Here is a 13,334-nt window from a genome sequence, read left to right on the forward strand (position 1 = left end):
ACTATATACAAGTCTAACTCTGAACATGTTCCTTTGTACCTTGGGTCGATCCGGATCATTCTGATCCAGAATGATCATTCGGCCCCCAAGTCGTGTTGGATCATATTGATCCAATATGATCGTTATCTTATCGTCACGTGATTTGCACCATAGTTCTTCCGTTTCCGAGCGAGTCCCTGTTGTTCCCGTGATCCTGCAATACAAATGTCCTGTCCTAGCCGCTCGATGCCCAAGTGGGTCGGTTAACTGTTATCCTGCATAACGGGTCGTAACAAGAGAGTAACTTTCTAATAATACTTCTATTAATATTAATAGTAAAAAAATAGAAATATATTATTAATAATATAGAAAGTAATAATTTAGTTATTATCTATAGCTTATCAATATTCATACTAGATATATAAATATTATATATATAGCTAGATAGCCCTACTTAAAATCAATATAATAATACTACTTTTATTACTATATAATATAGTTAAAGCTAAAAATTATATTATAAAAAGTTATTAATTTAGTAAGTTAATACTAAAAAATGCTATTTTTAGTAATACAGGTAGAAACCCCCTTTTTGCGTAGAAACCCTGTTTTTTTGCCCCCTATGTGAGTAGGGGGTCTAGCGTTAGCCTGCGCCGCTTGGACCCCCGGGTACGCCTTCCCCACTTGATCGCGTCAATTCAACGAGCGAATTAGATAAGAGCAGTTAAAATGACAAGAAAGGCGTGCGGAGTCAGTGCCGATGACGGTCCTTGTCAACGCCAACGCGGGGAAGAACACATTGACCGATAACAAATCACTAAACTTAATTAGGAAAGTGTCCTAATAAAGTCTGACTGAAAAGTTCCGCTTATTCCTGTCTCTAATCCACTCGCTGTGCTTGGGTTTCCATCGGGGTCCTCTTTTTCCCTCTCAACACCAAAGATCCCTACGTCACGCCTGTTACGCCCAACACGCCGCCGCACATCTTCTTTCACCACTCGCCGTGACCTTCCTTTTGCTCAATTAAGCGAAGACGAATATGGCCTCTGTTTCTCAAACTGATCCGCGCCGGAGGAAAGGGTCTAAGCACGACAAGACTGGTTGTTTGACCTGCCGATATCGGTGAGTTCACCGAGCACCCTTATCTTTTCGGCAGCCCCTTCATCAGTGCGTGTTTCTTACAATCTCGGAGGACGTAGGCGCAAAAAGTGTACCGAAAACACGTTTCCAGTCTGTGGCGCATGCGCGCGTTTGAATTTGAAGTGTGTTCGAAGCACGACTCGCGATGTCGTGCCTCCCAGCTGGGTTGATCGCAAACAGCAGTCAACCAAACCGTCCCGTGGGGTTCCGGACGCCGATGACAACTCACCACAGCGTTTGCGGTGTTTCCCACTCTGCCCGCAAGTATCGATTATCGAGCCATGCGAGCCACCACAAAAGAGGCAGGTCATGCGATACTACATCGAAATTCTCAGTCATTACCTGACTGTCAATGAGCAGTTCAACTCATTTCTATCAGGTGAGTCACAAGTTAATCATACATCGCAGCACACAGGGCCTGACGATCATGACTGCTACAGCGTTCTTGCCCATGGCTATGGAGTCGTCTGTCCTTTACGACGCACTTGTCTCATTTGCCTCAGGGCACCTAGCTTTGAGTGACCAATCGTACAAGCTTTCGGCAATTGAGGCTCACTCAACGGCAATGACCAATCTCGCCACGGCTCTGAGCACACCACAGAATGACATTACTTGGTATGAGACCAAAGCAGCGACTTGCCTAGCCTTCGTGATTGGCGAGGTTTGCGCGGGGAGCAACCGCGGATGGTACACCCACCTCAATGGAGCAAAGCACATCATCGAGTCTGCTAGTGTGGACACCAGCTCAGGAGTTACACTGCGTGGACCAGATGTTTTCAAAAAGAGTTCGGAGGGCCAGTGGATCCTTCGCAACTTCGCGTATCACGATATTGTTGGTAGCGTTACACTCCGGAGGCGGCCTCTTCTGGACTGCAGTTACTTGGACGGCATCACCGACGTCGTTGATACCTACTTGGGTGTCGCAACAGAGCTTTTGCGCTATGTCTCAACTCTCTGTTTTCTCGATGAAGAAACCAAACTGGACCTGGACTTACCTGCCGAAGAGACCGCCAGAAGGATGATGCAGTTTCACAGCACATGCGCCGAGGTTGAACAAGAGTTGCAAGACTGGCGCTGCCGCCCTGATGCTGCGCCAGAGCTAGTAGCGCTGGCCAACGCCTTTCGAAGCGCGGTTTTGATCTTCCTTTACCGCCTCGTGCGCACTCGTATGGAAGACGAGGCCTCATCTGCAGAAGACGATTGGCTAAAGGCGGTCAGTGGCTGGGATATTCTGCCGACAAAACTTCGCACACAAATCTCAAATATTCTAAGGCACGTCTCCGACATCCCAGTCGGCAGCCATGCCGAATCGGCCATCCTCTTTCCGCTGTTCCTTGCGGGCGGCGAGGCAACTGAGGAGGAGCACATGGAGGCAGTCCGCAGTCGACTGCAGATGACTTTGAAGAAGCGACGATTCCAGAACATCGCGTTGTCTCTGGACATGCTCGAAGATCTCTGGCAGAAGCGCAAATCTGAGTACGGAATTCGGGTCGATTGGACGCAGATCGTGGACGCATCTGAAGAGCCTCTGCTTTTGACATAGACTATTGTCACGCAACAGCCGAGTAGTCACAGCACCCGTTGCCTGTATTTGTATTTCACCCTGGCATGGTTGGCAACTCTTCCGGGAACGTGGTAGTAGCGTCGAACCCGGTTATTTAATCAATGACCCAATTCCTGGGCGGAAGCGGTCATCAGCATATTATGAACCGATACCTAAGGTACGTTTTCAAGATTGCTTTGATTGTTCGCACTGAATGCTCATGCTAGATACCAGCATGCCGCTTTCTGGTATTATTCTAGAGAGGAAGAGGTTGGAGTTTAGTACGGAGAGTGGGAGTTTACTATATATAGGTTGTTTGTAGGTACCTAAGCTTTAGTCGCCAAATTGGGAAGGGACCTAAGGCAGTCAGGGTTGCAGCTGGTAAAATCCAAGCTTTTCTTACGAAAGGAATCACTCAACCTTGGGTTTGCGATGTTTCCTTCAGTCCGAAGTCGATTTTGAGCTCTTGTCTCAACTCAACCTCCCTTATGCAGAGAGCCAGACCAATGGGAACAACAGCAAACGGAATTAACCCGATCCAAACTCTTTTGAGCGCCTCAGTATACACATGGATGATCTGTTCCTTGAGTACTGGCTGAGCGTCAAACTGCTTGATGAACAAGCGGATGGCATGCTCGTATGCGCCACCGTGGGCGAGAAGGTCACGCACTGACGGCTCAGGGATGAGATGGAGAAGCTCGTCAAAGCGAGAGTTGAAGACGGTGGAAGGGATGGCGGCACCCCAGATAGCCCCGAAAGACCGCGCGAAGGCCCACGCGGCGGTGGCGATGGCCACGTCTGATTCAGGCACTGGTGCCTGGACAGCGGGCAGGGTAGCAGTCAGGGAGAGGCCGCCGCCCAGTCCGGCGAGAACTTGAAATACGATCCAAATGGCGGTGGAGGAGTTGGCATCCAGTGTGGTCATGCAGCCGACCGCTATTGACAGGAGGACAAAGCCGGCAACGATGACCATCTTGTAATGACCGGTGACGGCTATAGCGATGCCACCGGCCATACCAGCGGGGGCAAGAGGAATGACAACGGCGAGAAGTTTGACTCCAGACTGAAGGGGGGTGGACTCGAGTAGAATTTGGAAGTATACTGGAAGAAAGAAGCTGAGCCAGCTGAGGATGATGCCGTGCAGGAAGGTAATACCGTAGCCCAAAGCACAAGACACGTTGCTGTAGACCCGAAGAGGCATGGTAGGCTCACGGGCGAACTTTCCCTGGTGTACACCAAACAATACAAGCCCAGTAAAGCCAACCAGAAGGGGCAAAAGAATATGATATGATTTCCAGCTGTAGGTAGTGCCTCCCCATGTCAACGGGATGAGAATAGAGACGACAGCGCATACGAGAATGAAGTTGCCAGAGTAGTCCACCCGTCCAAGTTGTTGGGCAATCGTGCCCTCTCGTTTGTGATTGACGCGTGAGAAGAGGAAGACAAGGAGGAGGGCGACCGCGCAAATGGGCAAGTTTATGTAGAAGACCCAACGCCAAGTCGTGTTGTCGACGATAGCACCGCCGATGATGGGACCCAGAAAAGAGCCTAGGGTGCTATGAACGAATTAGTAATAGTCCTAACATAGACAAGAAGACGGGAACATGAATACAAGAAAATCATGACCAGAGACACATATTTCATGCGGTCGCGCAAAGGGGTAAGGTCGGCGATGATGGTGTTCGTCATGACAAACAGGCCTCCTCCCCCAAAGCCCTGAATGAGGCGCGCGGCAATAAGCATAGGTAAAGAAGTTGATCCGCCGCAAAGTCCGCTCCCGAGTGTGAACAATGACAGAGCCACGAGCATAGGAATTCTCCTGCCGAAAATGTCAGCGGCTTGTCCCATCAACGGTTGAACAACGGCGGTAGTGAGGAAGTATCCGTTCATGGTCCAGATGTAGAGTGCGCCGCCGTGGAGGTCAGAGACAATGGTTGGCAACGACGTGGCGAGGATGGATGCATCCAAGCCTGTCAACAGCATAGCCAGACAGAGTCCTTGAAAGACGGCCCAAAAGCGCCAGCCTTGAGTCTTCCAAGGTGTTGCTGGGTCGGCATGATCGTTCTCGATGTCTTGCTGATCGGTTGAAGTTTGAGGAGCCGTAAGGGACTGTAGAGGTCCATGAGGCATGACAGGTGAAGTCTGAGGGTCTGTGAATTGTGCCATTGGGAGGTTCGGGCGTGTTCTTGATTTTGATTGTAGATCCAGAGTAATGATGGAATTTTGAACGCGCTTTGGGCTGAGGGGCCCGACGTAGTTCACTTGGGAATACCAGAGTAATGATAAGAGCGTACTAGGGAGAAAAGGGTCATGTGGCCCTGTACTCATCGATGAGAGATGCGAGCCACATTGTGTGATAGGGCTGCTGGCTGAACATTTTCGGACAAAACCTTTCGTAGCGCCTAGAGGTTGGCGAGCCGAAATCCTGCACCAACACTCCATCAATGACAGCAGGCTGCGGAAGAAAGGATCGACGTGGCTCTTCCGGCCATGGGGGCAGGATTGCAGCCCCAGCTTCGCGTCGACGTGTTTTCGTAGCGAGGCCAACGGGAAGAACTCCTGACTGTGCCGCAAGCAAACAATCAAAAGTGATTCAATATGAGCCCATTTCGGTTGCGCACACCCGGTTCTTCACGAATTACGAAAACAACTCCCCTGCTTCCTATTGATCCTATTTGCCGCCACGCATTACCCCCACGAAACATGCACGTCAAACTAGGGAGAAGTGGCAGCACTTCTAAGCCTAGTGAAGGGCACACACAGGCTGCTGTTGTAGGGCACAGCAGCATCGCTCAGATGATAGAAAGCAGTGCTGGTCTATTAGAGAAAAGATGCCTGGTGTACTAATCGCATTGTTGGTGTTTTACCTCAAATGAACAGAACCTAGTGATTTGAGAATTAAGAACTAATATGTAAAGGAACTAGTAGTGTGAGGTTCACACGCCTCAAGAAAGATATGCGGACATGCATTTGTGGACTTTTATTGGTAGCATAAAAGAGATTAACTTCACGACGGCTAGAAAAGATAATAGAAGCATGAATTACCCCCTTCGGTTTCGACCAATTCCCAAGTGAAACGAATCACTGCCAACTGGAGGTAAATGCTCCGGGCGACTGCCGTTTGCATGCAATCAGCGACCCGTTGAAGCGTCTCATCTTTTCTAAGACATTCATGACGATCCTCGTACACGATGGTCTGGAAGACACGCGAGTCGCAAAGAGGTGCTAGAACTAGCCCCTGTCGGGCGTGCCCGTCGTTGGCACCAACTACATGCACATTTGGGATCTGGATCCTTTGCGCTGGGTCCGGGATGATGCCTCAGAAGAACGTCGATACTCTGGGGTGCAGCCTGCCCAACGCCCGGGTTCCTTCTCTCGAACTCATTGATTATGGTGGCTGTTCTGCAGTCCTTCACCCAACATTACCCATCTACTTCCGGGATGGCATATCAGGCCGCATTTAGACGTTCCGTCCCGTGTCGCAGCTAGCTGAGAATGTTGCAGCCAACAATCAACCAGTCAGTGCGAGCGTGAGAAACGTGGAGAAAGCAAGGATTTGTGAAGGGATACTAGTGATTTTCAAGATAGGTTCAGCATTTCCATGATTCACGCAAAGTAGTTGGTGTTCTGTTCTAGTTCGAGAGAGTACGTTTCAACTCCATTTTCCTAACGAGTTTTACTAGCCGGGCAGTGTCCACACACACACACACACACACACACACACACGCAAGTAATCCGTAGCCTATCTCTAAAGCGACTATATTTCATATTCTCACTTTCTTCGTTATTAGTATATATTCTTATCGCCGTCGTCGTCGTCGTCATCGTTATCGTTATCCTTATTACTACTTCTATCGCTCTTTCTTTAATCACGAACCGTCGGGGACACTGTCCGACTAACAAACCTCTTCCTAAAAATGATGATTATATAATAATACCAGAAACTGGAGACCATGATAGCAGATGGTAGCAGTGATGCTAGCCATGGCGGGGACGACAATAGGAAACACATAAGAAATGAAGTTAGTTGCTCTAACTAACGTAAACTACAGTAGATACTCTTTTTGGGGCCCAATTGCGCTTGCAATACTTACACAACATTCGAATGAGACAAAACAGGAACAAATTCACGATTGAAGTGTTCATATGAAGAATAAAGAGAACTTGAATAATTTGGAATATCAGCAGCAAAGTCCTGATGTGCTGCCACGCCGAAGAACGGATGTTCGCCCACGTGGAAGAAGACCGATGACCCCGCCAATCAACTCCGCAGTGGGACACGCCAGATACGCCCTGCAGATAAGCCACCGACGTGCTTATCGAATCGGAGGTCAGTGATCAGCAAGTAGCAATGAGAACCGTTGAGAGGTAAATTAACCCGATAAGAAGCGGCCGGCATTGTTGTAGCTTTGACCGTGATAAGGGCCTCGGACTCTAGGATTCAGACCTTTGCGGCCTCAGATCTTACACTCTTCCATCAATCTCACGAACGTGACGTCTTGGCCACTCAGAACATTATCAATCCCATTTCACAGGACCTCCGAAAGCATATTCACGATGTCACTGCGAGGCAAAGCATCGCCCTTGGCCGCGAGACTCTATCGAGCTCAATTGGCAAGGATGTCGACCACTTCATCTGCGGGGGCTGCGGTCAATGCGACAGCAGCAATCGATGCAGAGCTCCAGCCAGCGATCGCGAAGATGATGCCCTCAAACAAGAGTGCTGTTCTCCATCGCAGCTTGAAAGCCGCGCCGCCACAAGTAGTCTCAGCGAACGGAAAGTATCTAACCTTCTCCAATGGCCAGACCATTTTGGACACGACCTGCGGGGCTGCGGTGGCTTGCATTGGATCCAACAATGAGCGCGTTAAGAAGGCGATGATTGCGCAGTTGGACAAGTTCGCGTACTGCAACTCGATGTTCTTTGGGCACCCGATTGGGGAAGAATTGGCAGATGAACTGATTCGAGGAACCGATGGTCTCATGTCAAAGGCATATATTATGTGCTCCGGTAAGACGCATGCACTTTTAATCAAAGTATGTTCCAGCGTCTCTGACTGTGATATCATAGGCTCGGAGGCAATGGATGCGGCGATGAAGATGGCGCGTCAATACTTCGTTGAAATTGGCCAACCGCAAAGAGTCAAGTTTATCGCTCGAGAAAACTCATACCATGGCACAACCCTCGGCTCACTGTCTATGGGCGGCCATGTTGCACGTAGAAGTCTCTTCACAGACATGCTTCTACCTAATATCGGCCGAGTATCGCCATGCAATGCGTATCGCGGCATGACTGAGGGCCAGACAGTCGAGCAATACGTCGAGCAGCTAGCTGATGAGTTGGACCGCAAGTTTCAGGAGATGGGTCCCGAGACTGTTTGCGCTTTCGTCGCTGAACCAGTCGTCGGTGCAGTAAGCTTCCACCGCATACTTTTCGTTAAGGTCTGCAAGACTAACTAATTAATCAAGGCTCTTGGCTGTGTGCCTTCCGTTCCCGGGTACTTCAAGGCCGTGAAGAATGTCTGTGATAAATACGGTGCTCTTCTGATTTTTGACGGTGAGTAATCGTCTCTCTGATTGCTCTTGCTTTCACTCACGTCGATACAGAGGTTATGTCTGGCATGGGTCGTTGCGGAACATTGCATGCCTGGCAGCATGAAGGCGTTACGCCTGATATCCAAACCATGGCGAAGGGCCTGGGCGGTGGATATGCCCCTGTCGCAGGTTTGTTGATGAATCACAGAGTTGCCGATGCTCTCACAAGCGGCACTGGGTAAGGGTAGCCCCGTTTGCGTTAGAGCCATCGACTCACATATTCGACAGCGCATTCTCCCATGGACACACCTATCAAGGCCACCCTGTTGGATGCGCCGCTGCTTTAGAAGTGCAACGCATCGTGCGAGAGGACAATCTGATCGAAAACGTTAGACATCAAGGGGCTCTCCTTGAGAAACTCCTGCATGAACACCTTGACGAACACCCTTATGTGGGCAACATCAGAGGAAGAGGCCTCTTTTGGGGGGTAGGTTATGACGTCTCCCACTCCCTGAAATGAAGACTGCTAAGATGGATCTAGATCGAATTTGTGTCCGATAAAGCGACGAAGGAGCCATTCCCGCGGTCCTTTGATATAGCTAATAAGGTGCATCTGAACGGCCTCAATGAGTTCGGTATCAGCCTCTACCCAGGTAACGGTACAAAGGATGGAACTCTGGGGGACCATGTTCTGCTTGCTCCCGCATATACCAGCACGGCGGCAGAAATCGAGGAAATAGCCGCAAGGACGAAGGACTCCATCCTTTGCACGTTCCAAGACCTTTGAGTTAGCAAACAACATGAGTCAGAAAGAGGTATTAAACAGAAAGATTCCACGGTCGCAAGCGTTTTAGCTCCCGATACTACGCAAGCCTCTCGTCGATCCCTTTTGGCATATTTTAGTTGTCTCTCAGCAATTCATATATCGTCATTCGAGGAGATTCTGTAGATCATTGCATGCCGTCTTGGCCTTTTGTTGGGATATCTGACCCGTCCGAGACATCGTTTGGTTTACGGCTGAGACATGGAGATTCCCGCAACGGCACGAAGCATTCAGCTGCCCCGGCTTTATGAATCACACCTTTGACTTAAACAGGCAACGTTTTTTGCGACCGGTGGCAAGCGCGGATAGTGACGTAGATGCTTTCGGTCAAAAAGTCGGCAGGTTCGTTCCAGCGCTTGAAGTACAAGTCCATTTGGAAACGGACTATGAATGCAATAGTGATGTCAACGGTGAAGCTTGCTCTCGTAGCCAGCAATCAGACTCTACGAACGGTCTTCGAAGCTTCAGACAAGGACAAAAAGTACAATTCAAGCACTCGTGTTCAAATGGATGGAATGTTCCTTCAGAATCAGGGCGGTCCGAATACGACTCGGTCATTTTCGACATGAAGCGACTAGCCATCTCGGGATGAAGTGCCGAATCAGATTCCGAATTCCTGACGAATATGTCCGCATTTGGAAAGACACCTTTTATGGCATGGAATTTCTAATGTGGTCAAATTTCTCCAACCGAAATATGGGGATAGGTAGTTGATCTCTCTCCTCCGCATCATCCGGGGAACTAGTGCATCTTGCTCGATAGAACTTATGCGATTGTCTGAGACAAAGCTTCAGATTGGTCGCTGATCTTTTGATGTTGCTGAATTACATGTGACGCCTAGGCTCGTATAACAACAGTCAAAGGGCGTCTTCCAAACCCCCTTAACAGTCTGATTTCCGTCAATTGTGTGGCCTTCTATTCTACGAGGTCGACTCTCCAAGCAATCATTCCATTATGTCTTGTCACTACCCAATTACCGAGCACGTGTGCGCTCATAATCCCACAAAGTCGGGAACCCACAAGAAGCGATTGATCGTGTGCTGTGATGGTACATGGAACGACTCGTAAGCTACCCCTGGTGTATTTCAAGGGCCGTCTTGGCTCCTCCCACAAAGAACAACCTCACTGACTGTGCCGGACGTATGAAGGAATGGATCAAATGGCTACACAACCAATGTCAGCAGGCTCTCCACCGCGATTGCGCAAAAGTGCTGCACCGGCATGCCGCAAGTTGTCTACTATCACCGCGGAGTTGGCACAGAAGAGTCTCTTGCGGCTAGGACCATTGGCGGAGCTTTTGGCACTGGCGTCCTGACGGTAAGTGATCTTGCGAAACGAGATTCCGCTAAGCACAGGTGCCAGAGACTGACTCATAAATCTGTAGGACATCAAGGATTGCTATCGTTTCATTTGCGAGAACTACAGCCCGGGCGACGAAATTGTGATCGTGGGATTCTCTCGTGGGGCCTTTACTGCTCGATCCGTTTCTGGAATGGTGTGTTCCATTGGGCTTCTCAACAGCTTTGGCCTGAGCAACTTCGGAGTCATCTTCGACGATTACCAAGACTTCCCCAACTGGACCAAGTTCGCTGCTTACGACGAGAAGAAGCATCTGAAGGCCTTCAATCTGACCAATGACTTGCATCGGCAGATGGCGGCCAAGGATGAGGCTGACCATGAGAAAGAAGAGTGGGTTGACAGGTTTGGGTACTTCGATGGAAAGGACATCAAGGACGTCGAGAAGTCCAATTACGAGAAGAATAAGAATCGATTCGACCGCCTTAAGATGATAGGGTACGAACACAATAGGCAGACAGAGAGGTCAGTGGAAGGCAAGGTGCGCAAGATGGTGAACAAGTATCGTGATTACCTCAAAGGCGTAAGTGCTATTTCCGCTGCGTGTGGAGCAAGAGGTTGCCAACTACCTTGGAACCACGACTGACGAAGAAACAGTTCAGAATGATTCACTGTGTGCAAGGGGAGGACGGCAAGTGGGTCCCCGAAGTCGTAAGAGTCAAGGCCGTGGGTGAGTAATGTCCAGTCCAGAAGGCAGAACCATTTCCCCATGCAGTTTCTTCGGCTATTAACATTGCCAATTTCAGGCGTCTGGGACACGGTTGGTAGCCTCGGTTATCCCAAGATGCCGTGGCGTCTTGATATCGTCCGGCCTGGACGTGACCCCAGAGAGGTGAGTCAAGTAGTCTGGCCTTTGCTTCAAAGTCTTTTGACTCAAAAGCGACGCGACATCACCTTCATAGAAGCTGACTGATTATGCTAGTTGCGCTTTGCTAGCCGCAACATCTCCGACAGGGTCGACTATGCATTCCATGCACTTGCATTGGATGAGTGGCGAACCACTTTCAAGCCCACCTTATGGGGCAAGGCCGAGGGAAACAAGACAACCCATCTTCGCCAGGTGTGGTTTCCAGGAACTCATAGCGATGTCGGTGGAGGCACTGAGGATAACCGTAACCCTCTGGTCTCGCTTGCATGTAAGTCATCTTCCAAGTTTTGATATGTCCCAATGTTCAAATTGAAAACTAACTATCTTAGGGATGGCGGATCAGCTCTCATCTATCGGCGTGGAGTTTGTTCCCGAGGAGATGGTTCGCGTCTTCCGATCGGTGGGCTTCAAGAACGAGCCTCGGCAATGGGGCATGGCTATCATCACCAGTCCCGGGGGATTCACGAGTGTGCCTGATAAGGTGTATGATGCAGTGAAGTCCCCCCTGAACTCCTTCATGGGATATAACACCCAAAAGGGAAGCCGTACGCCAGGCCTCTACACTTCCCAGAAAGGTGATGCGCTCGGGGAAACTCATGAACTCATCCATCCATCGGTTCGCATTCGCTACGTATATAAGGGCAACGACCTGACCGACAAGAGTGAATGGACGTGTCCTGCACTGACCTCGATCGAGAATGGGTTTGAAATCCGTCGGGCGGCAACAGACCGACCAGAGTGGGCCAAACGACCTGGACCGACTTACGGATTCACCTACAAGACACTAACTGGCGATGTGTCCTCTATTCACGGAGGTATGCCTATCGAAGACTCCATGGTGGTGCCGAAGCAGATGCCATTTGAGGAGGACCTCTACCAGCCCGAGCGCACTGAAGGCTGGATCTGGGAAACCCTGCGCCAGCCTAACCATGAGCATGGAAAGTGGGTTTGGCAGAAACTTCCTGCGGGAGGAGAATTGAGCAAAGACGAGCATGGGGAGAGATGGGTCTGGAAAGAAATGGACCCGATGGTTAATGGAGGTGAGGTCAGAAAGGTTGACGATGGAGAGAGGTGGGTTTGGGTCAACACAAAGCGTAACATGACCCTCCACGAGGAGCAGATCGGCATGTGGGAGCGTCTCTACATAAGGACGACGAAGGATGAAGTTGAGATGGAGCAAAGAAGACGTGCTAAGAGCGCGAACTCGAAGTCTGAGAAGGACGCCAACAAGCCCCAGCCTGGCTTTTTCGGACGCGCCTTTGCGGGCATCGGACGCGTCACTAAGGCCGTTGGCACCGCAGTCACTGCCCCCGTCAGAGGTGCGGCGTATGCCACGAAGCAAGTCACCAACTTCGTCGGCGACATGTTATCCACAAGGGTGGCATCCAAGAGACAAGTCTTGGGACTCACGAAGAAGAGAAACCAGGGTTCCTACGGTTATTATGATTTCATCTCTTGGCAACATGGAGATTTGAGAGAGCGCCGGAATCTCTCCAACGGGAGAGCATGAATCATAGTTTCAACTGAACGCTAGATTCAGTAGTTTGTTTTCATTTGTCGATCATTTTTTCGGGTTTCAGTCCGCCGTCCCATCGTGTCCTTGTTGTGTAACGTGTCTATCCAGTGCAATCAGTCGACAATTTCTCGGGATTCAATTTCCTGTGATGAATGGCAATGTCTCGGAAAAGACGAACAATCGAAGGACAAAGTAGTTGACCCTTCAACAATTATGCAAGCTTGCATATGGACTGTTTCCTCGTATAGCCCCAAATATCTCTGTATACGCGTATCCCGCCGGCTATCCTAATTTGAACCCGTAGATTTGGAAATGCCCAGCCGTATACCGTAAAGATGTGGTTGTGTAAAGTATTTAACATCGCACAAGGGGAAATAAATGTTGACTTTGACCGCAAAGATCTTTGACAATTGATTTTGTTGCCCCAGACAATTTCAAAATGCTCCATTTAGCAACTTTATTCACTTTTATCGCCGCTTTCGTCTTGAGCATTGCGAGTTTGGCTCGCGCTCAGGGCTCTTGTCGCTGCGGTGATCCAACCTTTCTCGCGATACGTCACGTCAATATCAGCAGT

General features: G+C 49.7%; 5 protein-coding genes across 5 annotated transcripts; 4 read left to right on the forward strand and 1 right to left on the reverse strand.

Annotated features, from left to right (window-relative positions):
• Nucleotides 1–1,428: 1,428 nt before the first annotated feature.
• Nucleotides 1,429–2,662, forward strand: COL26b_012072 (uncharacterized protein; the record flags this gene model as incomplete). Its single annotated transcript, XM_053184724.1, has 2 exons — nucleotides 1,429–1,498; nucleotides 1,560–2,662. The coding sequence occupies 2 exons, from the start codon at nucleotides 1,429–1,431 to the stop codon at nucleotides 2,660–2,662; spliced, it is 1,173 nt and encodes a 390-aa protein (XP_053031303.1).
• Nucleotides 2,663–3,077: 415 nt separating this feature from the next.
• COL26b_012073 (uncharacterized protein) lies at nucleotides 3,078–4,828 on the reverse strand (the record flags this gene model as incomplete). Its single annotated transcript, XM_053184725.1, has 2 exons — nucleotides 3,078–4,218; nucleotides 4,275–4,828. The coding sequence occupies 2 exons, from the start codon at nucleotides 4,826–4,828 to the stop codon at nucleotides 3,078–3,080; spliced, it is 1,695 nt and encodes a 564-aa protein (XP_053031304.1).
• Nucleotides 4,829–7,282: 2,454 nt separating this feature from the next.
• Nucleotides 7,283–8,122, forward strand: COL26b_012074 (uncharacterized protein; the record flags this gene model as incomplete). The annotated part of the gene is made up of 2 exons (XM_053184726.1): nucleotides 7,283–7,673; nucleotides 7,734–8,122. The coding sequence occupies 2 exons, from the start codon at nucleotides 7,283–7,285 to the stop codon at nucleotides 8,120–8,122; spliced, it is 780 nt and encodes a 259-aa protein (XP_053031305.1).
• Nucleotides 8,123–8,346: 224 nt separating this feature from the next.
• Nucleotides 8,347–8,984, forward strand: COL26b_012075 (uncharacterized protein; the record flags this gene model as incomplete). Its single annotated transcript, XM_053184727.1, has 3 exons — nucleotides 8,347–8,435; nucleotides 8,591–8,684; nucleotides 8,739–8,984. The coding sequence occupies 3 exons, from the start codon at nucleotides 8,347–8,349 to the stop codon at nucleotides 8,982–8,984; spliced, it is 429 nt and encodes a 142-aa protein (XP_053031306.1).
• A 1,257-nt stretch (nucleotides 8,985–10,241) lies between these two features.
• Nucleotides 10,242–12,754, forward strand: COL26b_012076 (uncharacterized protein; the record flags this gene model as incomplete). The annotated part of the gene is made up of 6 exons (XM_053184728.1): nucleotides 10,242–10,337; nucleotides 10,405–10,899; nucleotides 10,974–11,046; nucleotides 11,123–11,208; nucleotides 11,299–11,512; nucleotides 11,574–12,754. The coding sequence occupies 6 exons, from the start codon at nucleotides 10,242–10,244 to the stop codon at nucleotides 12,752–12,754; spliced, it is 2,145 nt and encodes a 714-aa protein (XP_053031307.1).
• Nucleotides 12,755–13,334: the final 580 nt, after the last annotated feature.

This window comes from Colletotrichum chrysophilum (genome assembly GCF_026319265.1).
Source record: "Colletotrichum chrysophilum strain AFK26 chromosome Unknown scaffold_162, whole genome shotgun sequence".
In the NCBI taxonomy this organism is placed as follows: Eukaryota; Fungi; Ascomycota; class Sordariomycetes; order Glomerellales; family Glomerellaceae; genus Colletotrichum; species Colletotrichum chrysophilum.